A 24030-nucleotide genomic window follows, 5' to 3' on the forward strand; every position below is an offset into this window, starting at 1 on the left:
CGCGGAGTCGCGGCAAGTGCACACTCACAGCACCAGAGAGTAATCTTGACGACACTTTCAAGAAAATGGATAAGCAGCTACATAATCAAATTTACAAATATTACACCATTTAAACATTATTAAAAATACATAGGCTACTGAGTTACTAAAACAATCTTTGTCAAAGAAAGAATACACTTGTATGTTCACAGTTTGAACGTTCTTATTTCCATTTGTTTAATTTCAAGATCTGAGGTGAATTATCCACTGTTGCTTTTACAGCCTCAAAGTGGAGCACTAAACGATATTCAAAGTCACATTGCATGCTTTTAACATTAAATAAAGCACATAAACACTACCTGAGATTATCATTGCCACACTTTGTTTGTTGTTCCAGCCGTGACGTCGCAGAAAAAAAAAGCGTGGGGAGGGTGGGGAGGGGGGGGGTTGAGGTTTAAAGCGGTTTACCGCAATACCGCGGTAATTTCTTGCTTTTCAACCGCGGTAAGAAAAAATCCATACCATCCCAGCCCTACCATAGATATCATATAAAGGCTAGACAGTGGCGGCTCCAGAGATTTTCTGTTGCAGGTGCTATGGGGTTGCTCAACACTTAAGAGAAGGTGCTTTGAATTTTGGGGCGTTTCATTATGGAGGTCGCATTGGACCACCATAATGAAACGCCATCATGAACAACACCATAATGAAAGTATACACATGCATATATGCCCGCATTAACTATACACTGTAAAACCCAACAAGTTAACTCAACTCAAACCGATTGAGGAAACTGATTGCAGCAAACCATTTAAGTTTAAAAATAAATACATATGAGTATTGTGAACTTATATATATTGAGTCATCAATCGGTTTGAGTTGAGTTAACTTGTTGGGTTTTTCAGTGTACTCGTTCTGTGACTATAAGTAGTATATATATATACTGTATATATATGTAAAAGTATTCAATGCAAGGGATATAGACAGGGACGCAACTAGTGTCAGAGGGGTATGCAGCAACAATTTTGGCAATCATCAATCTGGTGCACTTTGAGAGTTAAAAATTAAAAGCTCCAACCCATATTCAGTGTGCAAATTAAACAAAGAAAAATTCAAACCTCTTTTAGTTACAGTGTCAGTCTACATTACACTACTACATAATAATAGTTATAATATTAATCCCATGATAGTAATAGCCATATATTGTAAAACAAATGCACTGAAAAATAAAGGAAACTTCCATAATTAATTTTGTACTAATTTCTATACTTGAAAGAGTACATTTCTATACTTCACATTAAAGATGTGATTGGGCCAGCCCAGTGTCAATCAAGAAAAGAACCAATGGGCCGCTGAGCTACGTGTTTCATGGGGTGTCAGAAAAAAAAAACTAACGCTGACTTTTTTTAACCAATGCATTACACCAGCACTAACCCATGCGCCGCCAATTAAGCAAAACAAAACGAATGGGCCGCCGATGTACGAGCTTTATGGTCCGTTAAGACAAAAAAAAAAAAAGTATGAGATGTATCGGCCCAAAAAGCACGTCGGCCCACCGGGAATCTCCCGGTAGTCCCGATGGCAAGTAGCCTACATGCCTGGACGTCACACTTTAAATCCTACCTGTTGCCTTTCACCATCCACTTATTTACAGTAGCTGCTGTCGCATCAATTGACATGCCATCTCCTTTTCCTCTTTCTTTTTCTATTTTTAGTCCCCGACAGCTTTTTTGCTTTATCCATCTTTTTCGACGACAACTCACTAACGTTACTCTTCCTGCTCGCTCAGCGCTCACGGCGACCGTGCCCGCCCGCGCGCGTCCGCTCGCGATTTTTAAATTATTATTTAATTCCTATTTTTAACAACATGAAAAAAACTATTCAAACATGACATTAAAATATAAAAAAATTACAGACATTTCTTGGGGGTGCTGGGCAGGTGCTATGGCTATTATAGGGGGAGCTACAGCACCACCTAGCTCCCCCCTGGCGCCGCCACTGAGGCTAGATGTCTTAAAGGGTAACTAAACCCTAAACCAACTTTTTTTATTTAATGATCTGTAAGAATGAGGCTTTATTAGTGCTGTTCGTTGATTCGAGTAACTTTTTTGACATTTGGGTATAAAGTGTTTTAATTTTACAATATATGGTGTAAAAACGTCTGAGTGCTGCCCTCTTAAGGTTGAACGGTGGCTACTGCAGTTGAATTTTCCTATTGGATGTTGCGGTGGCAAGTGACGTAAAAGGTGGTAGGTGACGTAAGCAGGTTCCAGCTCTACCACGCCCCTGGTACGAGCTCACCACGCCCTTGGTATGAGCTAGCGTAGATAATCTGTGTACAGTGGTCAGGAGGGTACGTAGGTGTAATGTTGCGGGTTGCAACAGCACTGCTGGACTGCATAACTTTCCAGCAGACTTGGAAAATAGGTGCCACGCCAGTGTTTGCATGCACTTGGCCTGGAAGACCGTGAGTGTGAAACCTGCATTTAACACGGGATTGCTTCTCCAACGCAATAGAGGTGGAAATGGGCTTTTCCACACAGCTCGTGCTGAAAAGCGATGCAGTGGCAAACGCTGCTCCTCCTGCATGGACTCCACCACCGCAGCGGCGCCTTGATGTGAGTGATCATATTTAATCAAAATTTATGGTTAGCTAAAGTTATTCCTCTGGGGTCGACAAACGCGTCGGCGCATTTTGCTGGATTTTTTCACATAGCGGCAAAATATGAATATGCCTATAGAGAGCGCGCGCTATTGACATCAACTTGATAAAATCAGAGAATGACGGGCTCTGATAAAACTCATCAGATGCATGTACTTTACGTCGTCTTGCGACCCTGTGAGCAAACTCCATTTTAGAGAATCTGACCGCTGGTCTCAGGTGCACTCCCCCCCCGCTCACGGTTCGTCCCCTCTCTCCAGGCCCGGTTCTACGGGGGTGCTTGAGGGTGCTAAGCACCCTCAAATAAAAGTGAAAGTACCCTCAGATGAAAAATTATTAATAGCACACATAAACGAGATTTTGCCGAAAATAAAACACAGACGGATTTCACACTCTTGCCTATAATAGGATAGCCTACACAAAATAAATTAATTAATAAAATTAAACAAATATATATATATATATATATATATATTAAATAAATTATTTCGTTATGCTTTCATGTTTAATGCATTGTAGTAGTTGTACTTTCGTGATCGCGATACGCAAAAGGTGAAGCTGTCTCTTTAATTGCCCACTTTGCTTGCGTGCGTGCTTCCCGCTCAGAAATTTTGTTAGCTGACTTTCTGAGACGGGGCTTTAGGTAACGTAAAAATGAGTGTCGATCCATTTTTAATCATCATGGACATAAGAAAATGGCTCAAGCAAGCCGTTTGAAGGAAGGTTACAGTACTGAATATATTTGGATTAGCTTCTTCCTCCTCCTCCGAATCACAACCTGTAAGTATTATTATTAATAATTGTAGCATGCTCAATAAGTATTTTGTGTAACGTTATGTGTGTTGTGTAACGTTAAGCTAGCGCAGCTTCTTGGTCTTTTGCTGTCAATTGTTTTGAACTGCTTGTCGTTGTTATTGGAGTTGTCATAAAGAATATAGCAGCAATACCTTGGTGTAATAACGTTACTGCAGAAGTGCTTTATCAATATGTTTATGCATAACGCTAACAATGAATGACTGATTGGGTGTTGATGTGTTGTCATGGTTGTCATATTGTACAGACCCGGCAGTCAGCGCTAGTGCATTATGGGTAATTGTTTGTTGGGAGTTGATTTATGCGTTATTACAGCAATATGGTTGGGGTTTGTGTTAGTAAAGTTACGTGTGTTTATGTTCAAGTTAGGTTGGATGTTCTTGGTACATTTTCTGCCTTGTTATGTAAAAATGTCATGGAGAGAGACGTGTGTAAGGCAGTGACTTTTGGCCATTCTGTGAGTGTTCAATTGACCTTGAAGCTGGTTACAACAATGGTATTACCACAGTGTAGGTAGACTATGTGTGTGGCATGTTTTAATGTTTTGCAAAGTGAAGATTACTGCTTGCTTACATGCTATTTTATAATTTACTGCCAGATCGTATACTGTTTAACATAACAGCAATTACAGCAGTATTGTTGTATATAACATCCCCAATTTTGAGATACTATGTTTCAGACTGATGACTGAGCTATTTCCTACGATTATGTAAGCAGCACCCTCACTATATTCAGAAGCACCCTCAGTGATTTGGTTCTAGAACCGGGCCTGCCTCTCTCTCCGCTGGGGTCTGCCCACTTTTCTAGCATTTTTCAAATATTGCCAGTGGGTGGAGTCAGGCTCTGACCAGGGGTTTAGTTACCCTTTAAGGCGGAGTCACTTCCGGCATCACCGGCGGCCATCTTACCACAGGGCTCTGTGACTTAAGGTGAGTGAGCAGCACGCACACAAATCCTCTTATCTCGCTGAAATCTGGACGGATTTACAAACGGTTTGGTTTCTTACAAACGTTATTAACGTGGCTATAATTCTGAATGCTTAAACATTTTGAACATAATTATTCATATGTATGCAGTATAATAGCTACATCTCTGACGTTTATAACAAACCAAACCGTTTGAAAATCAGTAGAAAATTGAGCAAGTTATGGTTATTTAAAAGTACATGCACCATGTTATGAGTGAGCGAGCACCCTGTGGTAAGATGGCCGCCGTGTGCGGATGTCGAGCTCCATTGGCCAGCAGCGCGGACGAGACATCTAGCCTTTATATGATATCTATGATCTTTCCTAACAATCCGCTAGCTACCCGCCCCATAAGCATGCCGTCAAAACGTGTCTCTGTAGGTAGCCTAGGCTCTGAGATCTGCACACAAAAACAGTTGTAGAGTTCTCAACGGGCCTGAAAATTACAACCCGACCTGGCCCGTGGCTTTTAAAGCCCGAACCTGATGTAACCCGACACATCAACATGAATTATCTGCCCGAACCCGGCCCGCGGCCCGACGCAGCGTCGGATTTTTTTTTTCTCATAGGCCTACATGTATTATCATGACCAGCAGACGGGAATTCAAATCAGCCTTTAATGTTCACGCCTTTTAACAATACAAACAATACAAACAACTGAAACAATAAACTTTAAATATATAATTAGGCTGTAGTAGTGACGGTGAATTCACCTGCAGCAAGTTTACTTTTCACCAACTCCATCTTCTTCTCTCCAGGCTAAAGGCGTGCACGCAGCGGCGTCAGGTCTACCCCCGCCCCTCTCCATGATGCACGTTGCACGCAGCAGCCAGACTTTCTTTACGATGTGATGATTAATAAATGTTTTTTTTTTGTTGTTTGTTTTTCACTGAGCGGAAAAGATTAAGCCCGAGGTCCGACCCGACCCAAGTCATTTGATTATATTTTCGACCCGAACGCGGGTGCCGTCGGGTTTGTCGGGCCAACCCGACCCGTTGAGAACTCTAAACAGTTGGTTTCACCACCACTCAAAACCAAAATAAATAGCCAATCACCGACAGGGGTGGGTATGGTGAGGTTTTCGCGTGCAGCCGTCATAGAGCTGGTGAGTCCCGCCCCTTCTGCTAACCCCACTGGACCTCTAGGTTGAAAAATCGTCAATGCAAGTGAATGGGAGAAAATAATTACTTTCTGGTCCCGTTTGAATTGTGCCATGAATGTGAACATATGTTGTCTGTGAATTTTTAATATAATTTTTCGTGTAAAGAATGCTACAATTTAGCAGGTAGAAGTTTGATACGGTTAGACTTTGTGTGAGAGCACTTTGTGGACTACAACTCTTCACTGCTTTCAACGCGTTTGAAACGTCACCACCATTCGCACACGGACACTAGCTCACGGATCACGCTAAACATGGCTGTGTCTTTGGTGCACTTCACCGCCTTCTTTCAGGGAGAGGACAAAATCATTGAAGTTGGCAAAAACCACGGGTAAGTCAACTTTATGGGGTGACGTCACATAGGCGACATTTAGTCTTTCTCGTTATGTCTTTTCCACAACTGCTAGCCGAAGAATCATACCATATACTGTCAAACTCGTAACATGAAAAATTATATAAAAAATTCACAGACAACATATGTTCACATTCATAGCACAATTCAAACGGGACCAGAAAATAAATATTTTCTCCCATTCACTTGCATTGACGATTTTTCAACCTAGAGGTCCACTTGGGGTTTTACGGATGGGCGGGACTTACCAGCTCTATAGGCAGCCGTGCAAAATCAAAATCGCAAAATCTCACAACACCCACCCCTGTCGGTGATTGGTTGGAACACTATTTATTTTGGGGCGGGCAGCTAGCAGATCGTTAGGAAAGATTAGATGAATGTGATCATTTATGTTTGGGCCTGAAATCGCTGATACAACCTTTAAGTAAACCATGGTAACGTCCAGAGGGTTTAGTAGATGAAATCTGAAACTGAAGTGCTAAAATAATTTAAGAAAAATAAAAAGTTTAAAAAAAGTGTTTTTTTTTTGTTTTGTTTTAGTTACTGCATTACATTCTCTACTGGTATTACATCATCATGACAACAAAGCTCAAAGATTAGATATAACAACACAGACTAGGTCAGTAAAGTCATCTAATGAACAAAATGATCAATGAATTGAACAATGAATAAAATGAATGAATTGAAAATGCGGTTAAAATTTAGTGTCTTTTACAAACTAAAAACAGTTTGTACATCAACATTAAGTTAGAACATTAAAATATGTTGAAATGGTGGGGCTACAATGTTTATAGCCACTAATAGCAGCTATAAAAATATTTTCAAGGGGTCATGACATGATAAATAAAATTTGCCTAGATCTTTTGATATATAAGAGGTCTTTGTACCATTTAAACATCCTGCAAGTTTCAGAGCCTAAAATGCCTTCCTCATTGCAAACAAAGCATTAATTTAATTAAGCTCCAAAAATGGATTGATATTTTGATATTGCTGGATCTGTGACATCACACAGGTAAATACAGTACATATACTTCCTCCAGAGTTATACATCATAACACCATAGGCCCTGACCACTGGCATTCAGTCGCTTAAAGGTAGGGTAGGTAGGAATTGTCTAAAAAACTTATTTTCCAAATTTGTTTAAACTTTATTTATATATCAATACATAATTAAAATGTAAGTACTCTGAAAAAGAAAGTATAAAAATCGAGTGTCTGTAGACCTCTCACGACTGTTTTAAAGACAGCTCATTATTTCCATTTTCTCCATCCCCTCCCTTCTGGGCTCCTTCCAAAGCCACACCCCCAAAACACATGAACGCGCGACTCCGACCGCTGAGCTGGAAGATGCATTTACCTGAGACGAGCGAAGAGGAAGGAGCACAGTGCATGTACTGACATCATGTCAGAATCACATGTAATAAAAAAATCTAACTTTATCATTATGAATATAAACAAATAAGATGTATTTTAGTACTCACTATCAAGCTAGCATATTGGTATTGGTAAAGTTTAAAATATTTTTTTTTTTTGATTCGCTAACGAACTAGTTATATCTATAAGGCAAAGCTAAAAACAGGTTGTATTGATACACGTTTTTCCATTACCATCAGTTACACTGTGATGAAGATGAATTTCGTAAGATTCATAACATATATGGTGTTCTGCATGTAAGAGTTTCCATGATGAAAGCATTGTTGACTCTGATGAGGACTACACTCCAGAGACAAGTACCGCATCGTCAGCTCGAGGACAGGTCCGGGGTCGAGGGCGAAGCAGAGCAGGTCGTGCAAGAGGCCGTGCAACTAGGGTCCGAGGATATTGACATGCGTTTTATTTCTTTGTTTATCCAAAGACTTTTTTTTCATTACCTTTTCTAGTACTGTCTTCCTTTTTTTTTGCCTTGTTTGCCTTCGCTAACTGCATATGCCGGTAATGTGAATTTTGATTGCTCTTTCTCTGCCATTGTTTTGCTATTCCTAGGTTCCGTGCCTCTGGAATTCCTCAAATCAAACGTGTTTGCGCAAGTGGGCAGATCCTGTGGCAAAAGGGTGGTTGCCATGGTTGCGAGAGAGTGACAGTCGCCTAAGCCAATCCTTTGTGATGGAAATAATGAGCTGTGTTTAATGCAGATTAAACGGTCTAGAGTCACTCGATTTTTATACTCTTTTTTTTCAGAGTACTTACATTTGAATTATGTATTGATATATATATAGAAAGTTTAAACAAATTTGGAAAAAAGTTTTTTATAAAATTCCTACCTACCCTACCTTTAAAGAGCATATTGCAGGGTTTTTTTTTTTTGCACAATGAATATATAACCCTGTATGAAAATACCATGAAAAGTTAATGCAGGGTTTAAAATGTTTTACAAGACATGAGGGCACAAATGTAGTAGAAAAAGTGAGTTTCTTTGACAGTTTAAAAATAAACTGACTGCCGAAGCAAGAACCAAGTGAGACTCACAGCTGGTGCGGATCCTTCGGTGCACACAGCACCTTCATCGGGTACGCCGTCTGCCTGTGGTTCGACCGCCGACGGGAGACATAGTGTTAACGGATCCGTACAATATTGTGATGTGAACACATTGTTACATATCGTTAGCTAATGTGTGTATATCTATAAGCTAACACTGGTCTCTCACAAAGCCACCTGCCCTGTTCTCCATTGGTTCTCCTCACACTACAACTCAATTTGTCTCCTCTGACCGTTGTTCTGTTTAATCCTGGCCTGTTCCTGCTTTCTTGGCCGCAAAGCAGGCTCATAATTATATGTTTGTTTTCCGTCATACGAGTATGAATAAAAATCTACAATTTCCTCAGCATCCGAACTGTCATTGCAATCCATTGGTTTCCTATTGTTTAAATTGACAGGTTACGTGCCTTCCGATTTGGCATTTTTCAGGATGCGGAAGTAAAATTTGCTCACAAAAACAACTCCAGAAGCCTTAGTAGCATATTTATAAGTATATTTTAAAGAAAATCTAGTTCTTACATTATTTTTCTATACATTGACTCACTGGGGGCTCTAACCTGCAATTTGCTCTTTAACGACTGACATTTCCTTACCTTGGATGTGAGCATCAGGCCAAAAGCAAATATAACCCATTATAATAACTAACGCGGTCTGCACTGTACACAGATGCACATTCAGTTTCTGACATACTCCACACACTTTAGTCTGTCGGCAACAGGACAAATGGAAGAGTGAAAGAACATTCTCTTTGACGCGTCCAGCTCATTTGTGACTTTGTACAGACTTCAGAAAGAGCCCAGCCTCAAAAACAATTAGATGGTTTATTTTAATGGCGTCCCAGATCGAGGTGATATATGTTTGTTCTGAGTTTTTTTTTTTTTTTTAAATGAGGCACAGTGTAATGGAAAGTTCCCAAAGAAACTTTTGTTGAAAGATACAGCCAACTGTATTGGCTCTGACAGCAGCTGCATCGCACACCGTATAAGTAACTGATTTCATAATGCTTTGCCTGTTAGGGTTTTATATGGATAATGTCAAATTCTTACTATGGAAGAACAACAAGAAAACAAACATGGTCAGCAGCTGGGAAGAAGATGAGTAACGATATGTGGTAGACGGGTAGGGAGGCAACAGTTAGAAGAAGCCAGGGGTGTCAACATGTTTCTGATTAAGTAAGGGACACTATTGTGGACCATGTTCTCAATCATGACCTTATGGCCAAGGCGGGTCGAAAGGTACAGCTTAATGCTGGGAGAACAACTGTGTCCACAATCATTCAAACGTTTGACAGAACAGGTATGTAATCAGACAATGTTCACCATACTGTACTGTGCCATTACAGTAGTCCACTTGCATTTTACATCATACAGTAAATATATACAGTGAGGAAAATAAGTATTTGAACACCCTGCTATTTTGCAAGTTCTCCCACTTAGAAATCATGGAGGGGTCTGAAATTGTCATCGTAGGTGCATGTCCACTGTGAGAGACATAATCTAAAAAAAAAAAAGTCCAGAAATCACAATGTATGATTTTTTAACTATTTATTTGTGTGATACAGCTGCAAATAAGTATTTGAACACCTGAGAAAATCAATGTTAATATTTGGTACAGTAGCCTTTGTTTGCAATTACAGAGGTCAAACGTTTCCTGTAGTTTTTCACCAGGTTTGCACACACTGCAGGAGGGATTTTGGCCCACTCCTCCACACAGATCTTCTCTAGATCAGTCAGGTTTCTGGGCTGTCGCTGAGAAACACAGAGTTTGAGCTCCCTTCAAAGATTCTCTATTGGGTTTAGGTCTGGAGACTGGCTATGCCACGCCAGAACCTTGATATGCTTCTTACAGAGCCACTCCTTGGTTATCCTGGCTGTGTGCTTCGGGTCATTAAGACCCAGCCTCGACCCATCTTCAATGCTCTAACTGAGGGAAGGAGGTTGTTCCCCAAAATCTCGCAATACATGGCCCCGGTCATCCTCTCCTTAATACAGTGCAGTCGCCCTGTCCCATGTGCAGAAAAACACCCCTAAAGCATGATGCTACCACCCCCATGCTTCACAGTAGGGATGGTGTTCTTGGGATGGTACTCATCATTCTTCTTCCTCCAAACACGTTTAGTGGAATTATGACCAAAAAGTTCTATTTTGGTCTCATCTGACCACATGACTTTCTCCCATGATCATCCAAATGGTCATTGGCAAACTTAAGACGGGCCTTGACATGTGCTGGTTTAAGCAGGGGAACCTTCCGTGCCATGCATGATTTCAAACCATGACGTCTTAGTGTATTACCAACAGTAACCTTGGAAACGGTGGTCCCAGCTCTTTTCAGGTCATTGACCAGCTCCTCCCATGTAGTTCTAGGCTGATTTCTTACCTTTCTTAGGATCATTGAGACCCCACGAGGTGAGATCTTGCATGGAGCCCCAGTCCGAGGGAGATTGACAGTCATGTTTAGCTTCTTCCATTTTCTAATGATTGCTCCAACAGTGGACCTTTTTTCACCAAGCTGCTTGGCAATTTCCCCATAGCCCTTTCCAGCCTTGTGGAGGTGTACAATTTTGTCTCTAGTGTCTTTGGACAGCTCTATGGTCTTGGCCATGTTAGTAGTTGGATTCTTACTGATTGTATGGGGTGGACAGGTGTCTTTATGCAGCTAACGACCTCAAACAGGTGCATCTAATTTAGGATAATAAATGGAGTGGAGGTGGACATTTTAAAAGCAGACTAACAGGTCTTTGAGGGTCAGAATTCTAGCTGATAGACAGGTGTTCAAATACTTATTTGCAGCTGTATCATACAAATAAATAGTTAAAAAATCATATATTGTGATTTCTGGATTTTTTTTTTTAGATTATGTCTCTCACAGTGGACATGCACCTACGATGACAATTTCAGACCCCTCCATGATTTCCAAGTGGGAGAACTTGCAAAATAGCAGGGTGTTCAAATACTTATTTTCCTCACTGTATATCTATAGTATGTATCTTGTCTTTTTCTTTGCATATTGACATTGTACTGTAATTTGTTGACAGACAAACAGTAAATGTGTAACTGTGAATCCTGTCCACACTGAAAAAAAATATTTTTGCTGCTTGTTCAAATTGCTTAATTAAAATGAGCTTAAGCAACACAGTTGCTATACATTTTGTCCTAACTTAATTTGATTGTGTTCAATCTGTTTAAATATATGTAAAATTTAAGTTTACTTAATCCGTTTGTGTTGGATTATATGAATGTTTTGTGTTGCATTAACTGAAACTGGGCGATGCTTGTTAATTCCCAGCATGCTTTGCATATGGTTGAGAATAAATGTTACAGTTAAATGTTATTTTCTTATGTGTTATAGTTTTTTTCTGTGAAAATGAGAAAAGGGGAAGACTTGATAGTGTGTAATTGTGTTTAATGTTCAATTACATTGGAATTTTTGAACCATTTAAATTACCGTGGGTTACCATTGTGGAGAAGAGTGGAGCATTTTTTTAGCCTGTGGACTGATTCAGTTACCTTCAACTGCTTTGGCTGAAGATGCATGTAAATCTTAGTATTTAAGATGCCAATATATGCTACTGCTAGCAAATAGCTAGCTATAGTCATCAATTAAATTGTGTCACTAAAATAAATGAAATTTTGTTGGATGAATGAATATCTAAATATGAATACCTGAATCATGTTAGGGAGCCTTTATAAATTCACTTTGAGACTACTTAAATGGGTCGCTTAAAATGACTTCATTCCGTGATGTTGAAGTTACATGAACAAATTATGTACCCAGTTATGTGGAACCTGTTGACATAAAAAAGGTTAATTAAAGCAAACATATCATATTTTTGAGTGCAGTCTCTTGCAATCAATATTCCACATAGAGTAATGTGTTTTACTCTATGTGGTCATAGCCCAAGCTATACGCCTCACATGAAAACCTCCATAAACATTGTTTACTGAAAGGCCTACCTGGGCCTGCTCAAGGGCCTGAAACCACAGCTTCAAATTAAAAGGGGTCCCTTCTAGGGAATGTGGCTAGGTAACCCGAAGGAGCCCCAGCCAATCACTATTCAGGGGAACATACTCACTCGAAATGCCACCAGGAAGGCCTGACCTGGTGTCACTTACATTGGATACATCAGTCTGGCCAAATTCCTGTCTGTCCGAAGACAGAGCCTCTGGACACTTGCCTTTAAATAAGGCACCCAACCCGAGGGACTGCAAAGCTGAATGTGAACCACTCGGCCCGGATCTTAGAGACGGGGTATCCTTGTAGAGCATGACTCAGCATAGCAACAACCCTCAGCATAGCAACAACTTACAACCCTTGCCAGCGAGGGGAGTTTCTCTGCTCGATCCACAGATCTACCCAGCGTTTGTATTTCAAAACACTGAGGAGGCCTGAGAAGGCCTAAGGGCTGATCTAACTGGGAGGCATCATGAGAGGCCTACAACCGTCTGACCAGACTCAGGAGTTGGCGTACTCATAGTGACCCTTAGTGAGGGGAGCACATGGTCCATCTGGTAGGTAAACCAGGCTGTAAGCAGGATAAAAAGAGGTTCCGGGAGGGAACGAGTAGCAGAGAATGAATACTTTAGTCAAACCAGGGCACAAGCTCACCTTCAGAAGCTATCTGCTAAGGCCAGCTGAACTGATAGCAAGCGGCCATCAGCTGCCCGAACTTACAGGGAGGCCTGGTGAGGCCTACTACCTGATAACCACCAAATGTGGAAACTAGCCTTCCAGGAGGCCTGGTGAGGCCTACTACCTGATAGCTACTCAGGCTAGCTGTCCAGTTGACTGTCCTTGGGACTTAGCCCTCAGGCAGGCTCGGTGAGGCCTACTACTTGATAACCACCATTTGTGGGAACTCACCTTAGGGGAGGCCTGGTGAGGCCTACTATCTGACAACCACCCTAATGTGGAAACTCGCCTTCAGGGAGGCCTGAGGAGGCCTACCACCTGATAGCAAGCTAAACAACTGGTTGCTATGAACCCTGAATCAGGGTGTCAGTCCCAGGGCGGCCTGCTAAGGCCAGCCAGTCCTTGGGCTCAATCTCTGAGCGGCCTGTTAAAGCCGGCCTCCTGAAAGTCTTCTTATGTAAGAAACTAACTGCCACGAACCAGAGAGGTTGGGGAATGAGCTACATGGTGGCATGACAGTGGTCAAACCTATTTGGATGATCGTAATCGGGGCTCACCTCCAGAGAGGCCCACTGAGGCCAATTATCTGATTGGCCAGTGAAATAATAGACGAGCACCCCATGATGGGGCTCAGGATCAGGAAGGCCTGCTAAGGTCAGAGCCTGACCATCAAGACTGCTGTTTATATACCTGTCACTCTAGACTCACTTGCGGGATTAGAAGAGGCTACTAATCCTGAAGCAAGTCAGTACTGTCAGCCATCTTCACACTGCTCGCCTATCAGGGAGGCCTGGTCGGGCCTACTAGCTGATAGCAAGTCTATTCTGCTACAAACATACACTGTTGGGAACCATACTACACCAACATAACTATTGGGCCAACCCACAGGAGGCCTAATATGGCTAGCTACCTGGTCGTGGCTATAATGTACGTCCCACAATTTTGAGACTCACCTCTGAGGAGGCCTGTTAAGGCCTGCTACCCATCAGTGAGTCTACTGCCCGAACTATTAGGACCAACCATCAAAGGTAAGCTGCCCTCAAGAGCCCTCTTGGGGGCTGCCTGGTCAAGGTGGCCTGCTGAGGCCTACCACCTAACCGAGCAGCCTTCGTTGGCAAATAAGCTGTTTAAGCAGCGCCTACAGTATCCTGGAACCTAATTACATTGCCAAAGGCAGTGTACTCAGCAACAAAGCAACACCCTTTAAGCAAGGGGTGTACAACATATGCCACTCTGCCTCTATGGAGGCCCCAGTTTTTTCTTTTAGTCAAGGGCCTACCATCCTACGCATGGGCGTCAGCTCATGGCAATGCTCTGGCTTCACAGGAACGTACTTCTAAAAAGGAAGTGATGTTTAGAACTTCCCGCTCGACCCGAGCCATAGTAGTGCAAGGTAGAATAATACAGAACTGAGAGTGGGGTACTCACTACCTACCCTGTATCAACAGGGGAGTACCATCACCTAACCCTGAGATTCAACAGGTTTCGGGCCTACCAGTGGCTCTAAGGGTAACTAGGGGGGCAGAGTATGGGTTCTTCCATGCCCTCTCGATCTCTGTGTGAAGATCCCTGAGCTGGTGGTCTATGGCCGGGGAGAAACTGATTGCCAAGCCTGCCGCGAGCAGACCTAACGACCTAACATCCACCAGCTCAGCATACACGGGGCATTGTGGCTGAGAGGGTTCAGGATCTACCTGATTATCACCCTCATCAGCCATCTCCTGCTCGTCCTGAAGAGCACTCGCTGCAGGAACAGTAGGAGAATAGTCTTCCTCATCCACCTGCAACTCACCCTCGTCAGCCGCCGAATTGTCTGGGTGGTTTATACCGCTCACAAGGTGATCAGTGAGGTCTTTCTGGGAACCCCATGATGCAAGTCGCTGCTCTGCCTCAGCACGAGCGGGACCTGAACCACGAGGTCCAGACGCTGAACCCTCCTCACTCGAGAAGAGGGCCAGGCGAGAGCGGAGTGTTCTCAAAGAAAAACGCTCACAGTTTGCAAGGGTGGCTCCCTCGAGAACCGCCTGTGCATGCTAGAAAAATGACAGAAAACACGTAGTTCATGTGTGTCATCCGGCATCAAATATCTTGGTCAGGTCAGCACACATCTGAAAATAATCAGCCTTCCCTGTATGTTTCATTTTTAAATGTATCTTACCGTAATCCTTCAGCGTTTACAAACAGAACAGTCCCTGAAGACGAAAAGGTGATTATCATGTTTGCAAGGCGCCCTTTTCTACTTCCAGGTCGCACACTAATGATTCATGGGCTGTCGCCGGTCAATCTGATTGCCGTGATTTGATCGTGATTTCAGACACCTGTCACGCCTGAGGCGTTCCCCATAGCGTCATTTCGACGCAGTGCGAGTTCCTTTTCGAAAGGGAACAACACTGTTCTGTTTAAGAGGTAAACATTCCCTGTGTAAAGTGAAACAGGATTTTTATAAAAAGGTTTTAGATGGAATCAGCTAAACAAATAAAACCCCAAATTATAAGCACCCACTGATGTCCCATAAAATCTGTGAAGTATGACGAACATCATAAAATCATCACAAATCCCAAAAGTACATAATTTTGTACTTAGTTTAGGTAACATAAACAAGCTGTCAATTTCTTTCACCCTCATGAATGGAATGATCTACAAATGGATAAACCTCCCAGATCGAATTGAATGATGTTTGTCCATTCTTGCTTCAACAGGTCAACAAAACAGCAGAGTTCATGATTAATTGCAATAGACAGGTAGGTCTCATGTGGTTCAGTCACCCTGAGACATCTACAATTTGCAGTCTAACATAGCTTCATTTCGTCAATAGATTCCTGGAAAACTCATCTGAAGCACATTGCCACATGGATTTTTCTTGCAGGCTACAGAAAAATAAAGCTTGCGCTCTAATGGGTGAGCCGTGATGGGTGTCTGTTCTAGCTGATATCAAGTCACAAAATAAAGTGAAAGAGGTCAAAAGAAGATCATCTCAAAACAAACCTATAATATGCATGTTGGGACTGAATCACAGTCAACCAATTAAGTGAACAATACAGTGAACTTCCTAGTGGCAATTATATCTACTGCAATATTTAGTGACAAAACACATTTTCGACACAATAATTCAAATTGACTGAAAACTCAATCTTGCTGGAATCCGCTAATTGCTTTCCTTAGATGTAGAAAAATGAGCATGATGTGCATTTTGAGATCAAAGTTTATTCAATCATATTTCACACAAATGCTTTAGTTGTCATTTTTTTCTGATACACTCTTCTTTATCATTTATTTTTCATCTTTTTTTATTTATTTTTTAGGATCAGAACACTTTTTTATTATAAATGGTTTGTGATATGTGATACAAAGAAATGATAATTTTCATCAAGCTCGTATATTTAAGTTCAGTAATTTCACTTAAATGACAATGAAGATTACCTAATAATTGTCATTTAAGTGAAATTACTGAACTTAAATATACAAACTTGATAAAATATATCATTCTAGAAGAAAATTTCAGATGGCACTTAGAGGCTTTTGCATCTGAACTCTTCACATACATATATATATATATATATATATATATATATATATATATATATATATATATATATATATATATATATGAAGAGTTCAGATGCAAAAGCCTCTAAATGCCATCTGAAATTTTCTTCTAGAATGATCTTTTTTATGAAGCTTGTATATTTAAGTTCAGTAATTTCACTTAAATGGCAATGAAAATAACCTATTAATTGTCATTTAAGTGAAATTACTGAACTTAAATATACAAGCTTCATAAAAATGATCATTCTAGAAGAAAATTTCAGATGGCATTTAGAGGCTTTTGCATCTGAACTCTTCATATATATATATATATATATATATATATATATATATATATATGATATGTATGATGTATAGCTTTTGCAACTAATTACAATGGGGTTTAAAAGAATCAAAGGCTCATGAATAATTTTAAATTTTCCTCTGCTGATTGCTATTTTCTCTAAAGCAAAATCATTGTCACAAAGTTCTGTTGCAGATAAATCACCTTTAATGAATCCTTGACCCAAAAAGGCTTTATGTTTTTAGACAGTCAATGCATACAGGGGCCAGTTGCATAAACAAAGCTATTATGTTAAGACTGTGTCTTAAGAACTAGTATGACCATCTAACAGTTAGTTAAGGATAATCAGTCTTACTTTTCTACGTTTTTATGTAACTGACTTAAAGTTATGAACAGTCTTAAAACAAACAAAAAAAAAAAAAATTATGACTATTTTCTTAGAATATTAGCAGTTCTACCAGAAAGACTCAGGGGAGGCAAAATACCCTAACAAGTATACATTTATTAACAGCCCAGCAAGCAAATATTATAATATAAAGTTCTTTGGCGTAGGCCCCGTCCGTAGCCCGTAATCCGAGGGTATGTAATCTGCATTTCCTGCCAGAAGACGAAGGCAGGGGCGCAGCCAGCCCACTGGAAGGTATGGGAAAGGACCAGTGTTGGGAAAGTTAAGAGCGACAGGAAGTTACCTGTGCCCCCCAAATATCCTTCCCCGCTACATTTCCATATACTGTAACCAGAGTACTAAGAAATGACCCCATTACACAAGGGTGAGTAATTAATGACAGAATGTTAATTTTTGGGTGAACTAATACTATAAACAATTTTCAACTATCCTTTGTTAGTTTCATAGCACAATAGCACATTCTTCTATTTGGAAACAAGTAATAAACACTCAGTGAGTGTTTTAGCGCAATTTTCTCACGTCATGGGATCAAAACACTAAGAGATAGTAAATCTTTTCCAGGATTTTTTTTGTGCGTTCCCGAGATTAGACCTTCCTTAACATAATGCCGAAAACCCGAAGTCTCTAGGTGGTCTGGTTGAGGAGTAGAAGTGCAAGATTGGTGCGCACAGACAGAACAGAAATCATGAGTTAACAATCACAATTTTGTCCGGTGGAAAATTGCGCTAAAAATGGTGTAAAACATAAAAAAATAATTGCAAATGAATAACACATAGAAATGAGTACTGGCTGACTTGTACAGGAAATACATAGCAGCACGCAAATAGGAAAAAATAACACCTTGTAAAGAAGCACACGGCTGACGTGAAGTATGATATGTCCCTCGTCCCTTTGTTTGAGAGTAGGCAATAGGAATTAGGTAACTGGTTATTGAAACAGTGCTTGCACAGAGCTACATTGGTAGCATTGGTTATTGCAAACAAATAGAGTATCTATCTCTGTCTCTATATTTTAATGGGGATTTCTATATTTCAGTGTTTTATATTATCTTGCACATTCTTCTATTTGATGTACTAAGACATCCATCAGCTCTCATCATTGCTCCCACAGTTCAGGTTTGAATCATGTTTGATCAATGAACTAGGCAGATAAATAGACACTTTGATTTCCATGAAGAATAAGAAAAAAATATTTTCAGTACTTACATTCAGTATGAAATAAATGACTTTAAAATACCCAGAGAGCCCTGAGAGAGAGGAGCCCTCACTGTTGCACTGTTTTGGTGTCTGTTTGTTTTCGGGCATTAATTAGCCATTAAAATGCATTTGAGCTCTATTGTCTATGAATGAGTTTTTTAAAAGCGCACTCCTGAGAGTCCCACAATCTGAATGAAACAGATGTCAGCCACTTTCTGCCTCCCGCCACTATCAGCTCCACCAGCAAGCCCTGTCTTCATGGTTAAAGAATAAAAATATATATAAAAAAAAAAAACAAAAAAAAAAACAAAGATACTGAGTAAAAATTGAACACAACAGGACAGCCACCCACATTAAATAAATGCAAACTTTATGTTCAGAGGAGGGTACTTGAAATAGTTTGTGACGGTTTTTTTCAACCTGACATCAATACAACCATCCTTAGACCTAAAGGGAATGTTCTGTGTTGCTCTGTGGTATAAGAAAGGCTCTGATGCAATATGACCAGTGTTGGAAGCTGCTTTGAAACGGTAACTTGTCAAGATACAGACAATTCATAATTTAAAGTAGTTAAACTACAGCCAGGCTGCCTACACACTGTATTCACAGCTAGCACACAATACTGTATTTTACATTTATATTATTGTTTTTTGTATTTGTAACGACTGAGACCAAATCAGACACAATTATTTGGTACATATACCATAAAAAGCTTCAAACTTCACTCTGGGATCTGTGGTCCCAGCCCCCAAACAGGGTAAGAAGGTCTTCTCGTTACCATGGCCACGATCAGATAAGTTAGTTTTATGACCTGTAGCAATGTGAATAGGGTCCTGCTACAAAACCTACAGAACACATTAGAACAGACTCTCCTGCATTAATTTATCGATGAACTGATTAACATGAAATTAACATGCATTCCAGAACATTTTGTGAATGATTTACTGTCTTGTGTTGTGTCTTGTAATACTATTATCTGTTAATACTATTACCTCTTTGATACTAGATACATATCTTATTATAGGACCCACAGCCAACGTAACCCCATGCATACCATGTTTGGTCTCTATAAATTGGTACTTTGAAGATCGAAATGATTGTGTACATGATATGCCGATAGCTGTGCAACATATTAGTATTACAAGAATCCTTCTTAGTTTCATCTTCAGAAACCAATCCAGTGTGCCATTGCAAATGAGCACGCTTAGGACAAGGACTCATAAATCTTGCCCACAGAGGAAACTCCCACCAGAAAGTCCACCCTTCTCATTGGTCAAGCAAACCCGGAGAGGTGGGGCCGTTCTCAGGCTTTATTAGAGACAGTACACAGTGACCACCCTCTTTTTCTTAGCTCTTCTCATCTGGCTACAACACTGCTTCTGCTGATACTGGGGGGACCCCACCCCCACTGGGGCCCAAGGGCCCCAGCAGGCCTGAGCACTGCCTGCCATGCTTTCACGCTCCCAAAGAGAGTGATACTGCCTCTTCTTCAATCCTGAAAAACTGCAACTTTACCATCACTGAATGGGCAACAATCAGCTCCTGGCCTTCTCGGCACTTCAGGATGCCGTTCCATCCAGTGTGCCCTCAGCAGGCCAGGGCAGCAGGTTTCGACTCACAACAGCCATGTGCTCGAAATCACCATGCAAGCTCATCATCATCTTCTCCATCAAGCAGAGAAGAAAACGATGGCAACTTGCACCATGACTTTTGCAACGCATTCTCATCCTTGGGCGTCATATACTGACGCTTTTGACATTTCGTCGACATCCAACGCACATGGCACCCTTTAGCGTCAATATGACACGCACAGAGCTTTGTTCGGTTATGGGTAGGTTTAGGTCTAGTGTAGGGTTAGGGTTAGACCGCTAGGAGGCGCCTTTTGGCCCATTTCTATCTGCGTCTCATATTGACGCTAAAGGGTGCCATGTGTGTTCGATGTCGACGAAATGTCAAAAGCGTCAATATATGACGCCCTAGGATGAGAACGGGCTGGACTTTTGACACTCACGGACTCATCAACGAACTCAATTTTCAACCACTTCAAGAATTGTCCGCGCATACAAACCATGCAAGTATCAATTTAATGAGGTGCTCTGAAAATGATAAGCTGATGGTAAGCTGATGGAATCTGTTCCATAGTTCTATTTCCTGCTTCCAGTTCCATAACACTCACCATTTTACCTATGCATGTATGTATGTATGAATGTATGTATGTGTGTTTAGTTTAGTTATGTTTGTGATTTAGTTGACCCTCTAGGCGCCACGGTCGAGTTTACTTGACAAGATGCGGCACTGAATAAAACGGCCGATTTTGTCAAATAGGGTGTCAAATTTCGTTCGACCTCCCATCCACTAGATGTCAGACATGTTATACTTCATCCCCGATTAAAAAAAACATCATGCTTCAATACAAAATCTACGAGCTAGAGCGCATTGAATCAGTGCGAGCAAAAGCGGAGCTAGTGTAAGAGTGAGCCATTTTAACAGAGCAGTATTGTCAACGTCAGCGAGTATTTACATTAGATTATTATTATTATTATTATTAATTATTATTATTATTATTATTATTATATAATGACATCAATAAAGCTTACCCGCGATGAAGTGTTGGGTGTTTTATTCGCGGACCCTGATTCTGAAGGGGAATATCTGCCTTCAGAAGATGACGGTGATTCTGAAAGTGAAAGTGTAGTCCTACACCAAGCACAAACGGTGAATCCTTTGCCCAATGTCACTTTAGATGGTCCTTTGCCCGATGTCAGTGGTGGGAACAATGTTTCCCGGGGTCGGAGTGTTCATCGCGAAGTTAGCAGCCGTGTTAGTGCTGTGGGGAACGAGGCGGGAGATTTTTACCGCGCTAGCCACGTAGCTTTGTCTTCTGAACGCGTGCCTCTCCGCGATCGCGGCGACAGTATTGTGGTGGATACTCTGTCTAATGCCACTGGGTATGTTAGACGAGGTCGAAGTATTCATAGGACAGTTCGGGGGCAACGTGGAGGCAGGGTGGGGAGTCGCAATGAAAATAACAGTAGTCCGAGCTGTACACACTCGGCGCGCGCGCGAGGCAGATCTGGCCTCGCCCGCGCTGCTCGTAGCAGGAGCAGAGGCAGTGTGACACGGGGAAGAGGGGCTATTATGCATAGTTTATCGCAAGCTGATGGGAATTCCGGCTTTGAGTATTTGGCCAATGAGGAGGAGTACCAAAGTTGGATTACACACTTTGATCAGCCAGTGGGATATCTGGGGGATAGAGAACTCTCCAATGCCAATTCGCCCCTAGATTTTTTATCACTCTTTCTCTCTGATGATTTCTGGAATTTAGTTGTAAATGAGACAAATCGCTATGCCCATCAGTTTTTAGCCTCCCATCAACTCCAGCCACACTCCAGATTTCATCAATGGTCTGACGTAACTGTCAGTGAAATGAAAGCATTCTTTTCTCTGCATTTGAGTATGGGTCTGGTAGAGAAGTCAGAGTTGCAGGATTATTGGGCCAAATATTGGCCAACAGCAACACCTGGATTTGGCAAGGTGATGTCCAGGAATAGATTTGAGATGATTTTGTCTTTCCTTCACTTCACCAATAATGAAGAGTGTGTTGACAGGGGTCAGCCAGGGTATGACAGGCTATTCAAAATCCGCCCAATCATCAATTTGGTCATCCCCCGGTTTTCACCAATGTATGGTCCATCTAAGCAGCTGTCATTGGATGAAATGACCATTGCGTTCAAAGGAAAATCAACTCTAAAAATGTACAATCCAAACAAACCAGACAAATATGGCTACAAAGTATTTGTTCTGAGTGAAGCCAAGTCAGGCTATGTGCTACAGTGGTCCATGTACACTGGACAAAGTAGGCCTGATGCAGGTGATTTTGGTGCTACACACCTTATTGTCCGTGAGCTGATGGCCCCGTACACAGGGAAAGGGCATGAGGTGTACATGGACAGCTATTACACCTCGCCAGCCATAGCAGATGAGCTGGCAAGCAATGATTCGGGTTTGTGTGGGACTGTCAGCAGTAAGAGGAAGGGGATGCCAAAGGGCCTCACCCGTGAACAGTTACCGTTGAGTAAGGGAGATGACCCAGTCTTCATGAGGAAGGGGAAAATGCTAGCTTGTGCGTGGCATGATACAAAGCGCCTCACAATGCTCTCTACACTGCATTCCAACACATGTGTCAGAAAGCACATCAGGACCAAACACACTGATAGTGGCTATAGGGAGATAAATAGGCCTGTTTGTGTTGATGACTACAATTTGTTCATGGGGGGTGTCGACACAGCAGACCAGAGAATGAAGACCTACCTCTTTCCCCATAGGTCAAGGAAATGGTACTACAGGATTTTTAATGCCATTCTCAGTGTAAGCATGGTGAATGCCCACATCATTTACTGCCGCTGCACTGCTGCACCTCACAAGCCCCTGAAAGTCTTTGTGCAGGATGTCATCACTGCTTTACTGGAAGGCTTCTCCAGGAAAGAGAGCAACAAAGGCCGAAAGTCGTCCTCACTGGGAGACTTGCCACAGAGACTCACTGAGCGCCACTTTATCTGCCAGGCTGATGGTTACCCAGATTGTGTAGTTTGTTCTGATCGGACCCGCCCTAAAGGCCGCCGTCAGACAAAATACATGTGCAGGCAGTGTGGGGTGGGTCTTTGTGTTGTGCCTTGCAATGAGAGGTACCACACCATGAAACACTACAAAAAATGTCACCTGGATGGATAGGGAGTCATTATCTTTACAGCAAAAGGCCTGCTACATAAATTCTTTTTCTTTTTCTTTTTTTTTTGTCTGCCATTTATTAGTAATGATTTACACTGTTGATTTACTATCTATTTCCCTGACCATTTAGTAGTGTACTATGTGTTCTTTTTTGTGTGTTCATGTTCTTGTGATGTGTGCGTCTTTGTCAGCTAAAAAAACAACAACCAAAAAAACATCAACAAAAACCACAAAAAGAAAAAAAAAATACTAACATTGTCTCTCGTCTTGTCTCGTCATCTCACTCATGATCTGTGCCTTGCCGTGGCGAGTGAGCTTTTGAACTAAACAGGTCTTGTCTACTTGTGTTTGTGTGTCATATGAATAATATATATGTGCCCCATACATGGAATCAGAGTGCCTACTGTATGTAGTAAATGGAAAATCTCTACAGCAAAAGGCCAACCGCTACATGCATTCGGTTTGTTTCTACTATTTATTAGTAGTGATTTACACAGTTTGTTTACTACTTACTATTTACCTGAGCATTCAGTATTGTGCAATATAGCATAAAGAAGGTGAGGGACATGTTGGGGGAAAGAAGTGCTGCATTTTATCATTTAAACATGTGACTTTTCATGAAAATTCTATAATCCAAGATGGCCGCCACCATATGACGTCATAATATGCAAATTAGATGGGAAAATGTAATCCCTACATAAACTTTGGGTCATCCTTAATATTTCTCTAATTTACAGAAAGTCTCTATCTTTTATCACTTTTAAGATATAGCCTTTTAAAATTAAGATGTCAAAATCGAACGTTTTAGGAAAAAACCTCTGGCGCCTAAAGGGTTAATAAA

At 41.3% G+C, this 24030-nt stretch overlaps 1 protein-coding gene across 1 annotated transcript; it reads left to right on the forward strand.

Annotated features, from left to right (window-relative positions):
- Nucleotides 1-21917: 21917 nt before the first annotated feature.
- LOC308700457 (piggyBac transposable element-derived protein 4-like) lies at nucleotides 21918-23192 on the forward strand (the record flags this gene model as incomplete). Its single annotated transcript, XM_081382093.1, has 1 exon — nucleotides 21918-23192. The coding sequence occupies one exon, from the start codon at nucleotides 21918-21920 to the stop codon at nucleotides 23190-23192; it is 1275 nt and encodes a 424-aa protein (XP_081238219.1).
- Between the last annotated feature and the right edge of the window lie 838 nt (nucleotides 23193-24030).

This window comes from Scardinius erythrophthalmus (assembly GCF_964197995.2).
Source record: "Scardinius erythrophthalmus genome assembly, chromosome: 13".
Lineage (NCBI taxonomy): Eukaryota > Metazoa > Chordata > Actinopteri > Cypriniformes > Leuciscidae > Scardinius > Scardinius erythrophthalmus.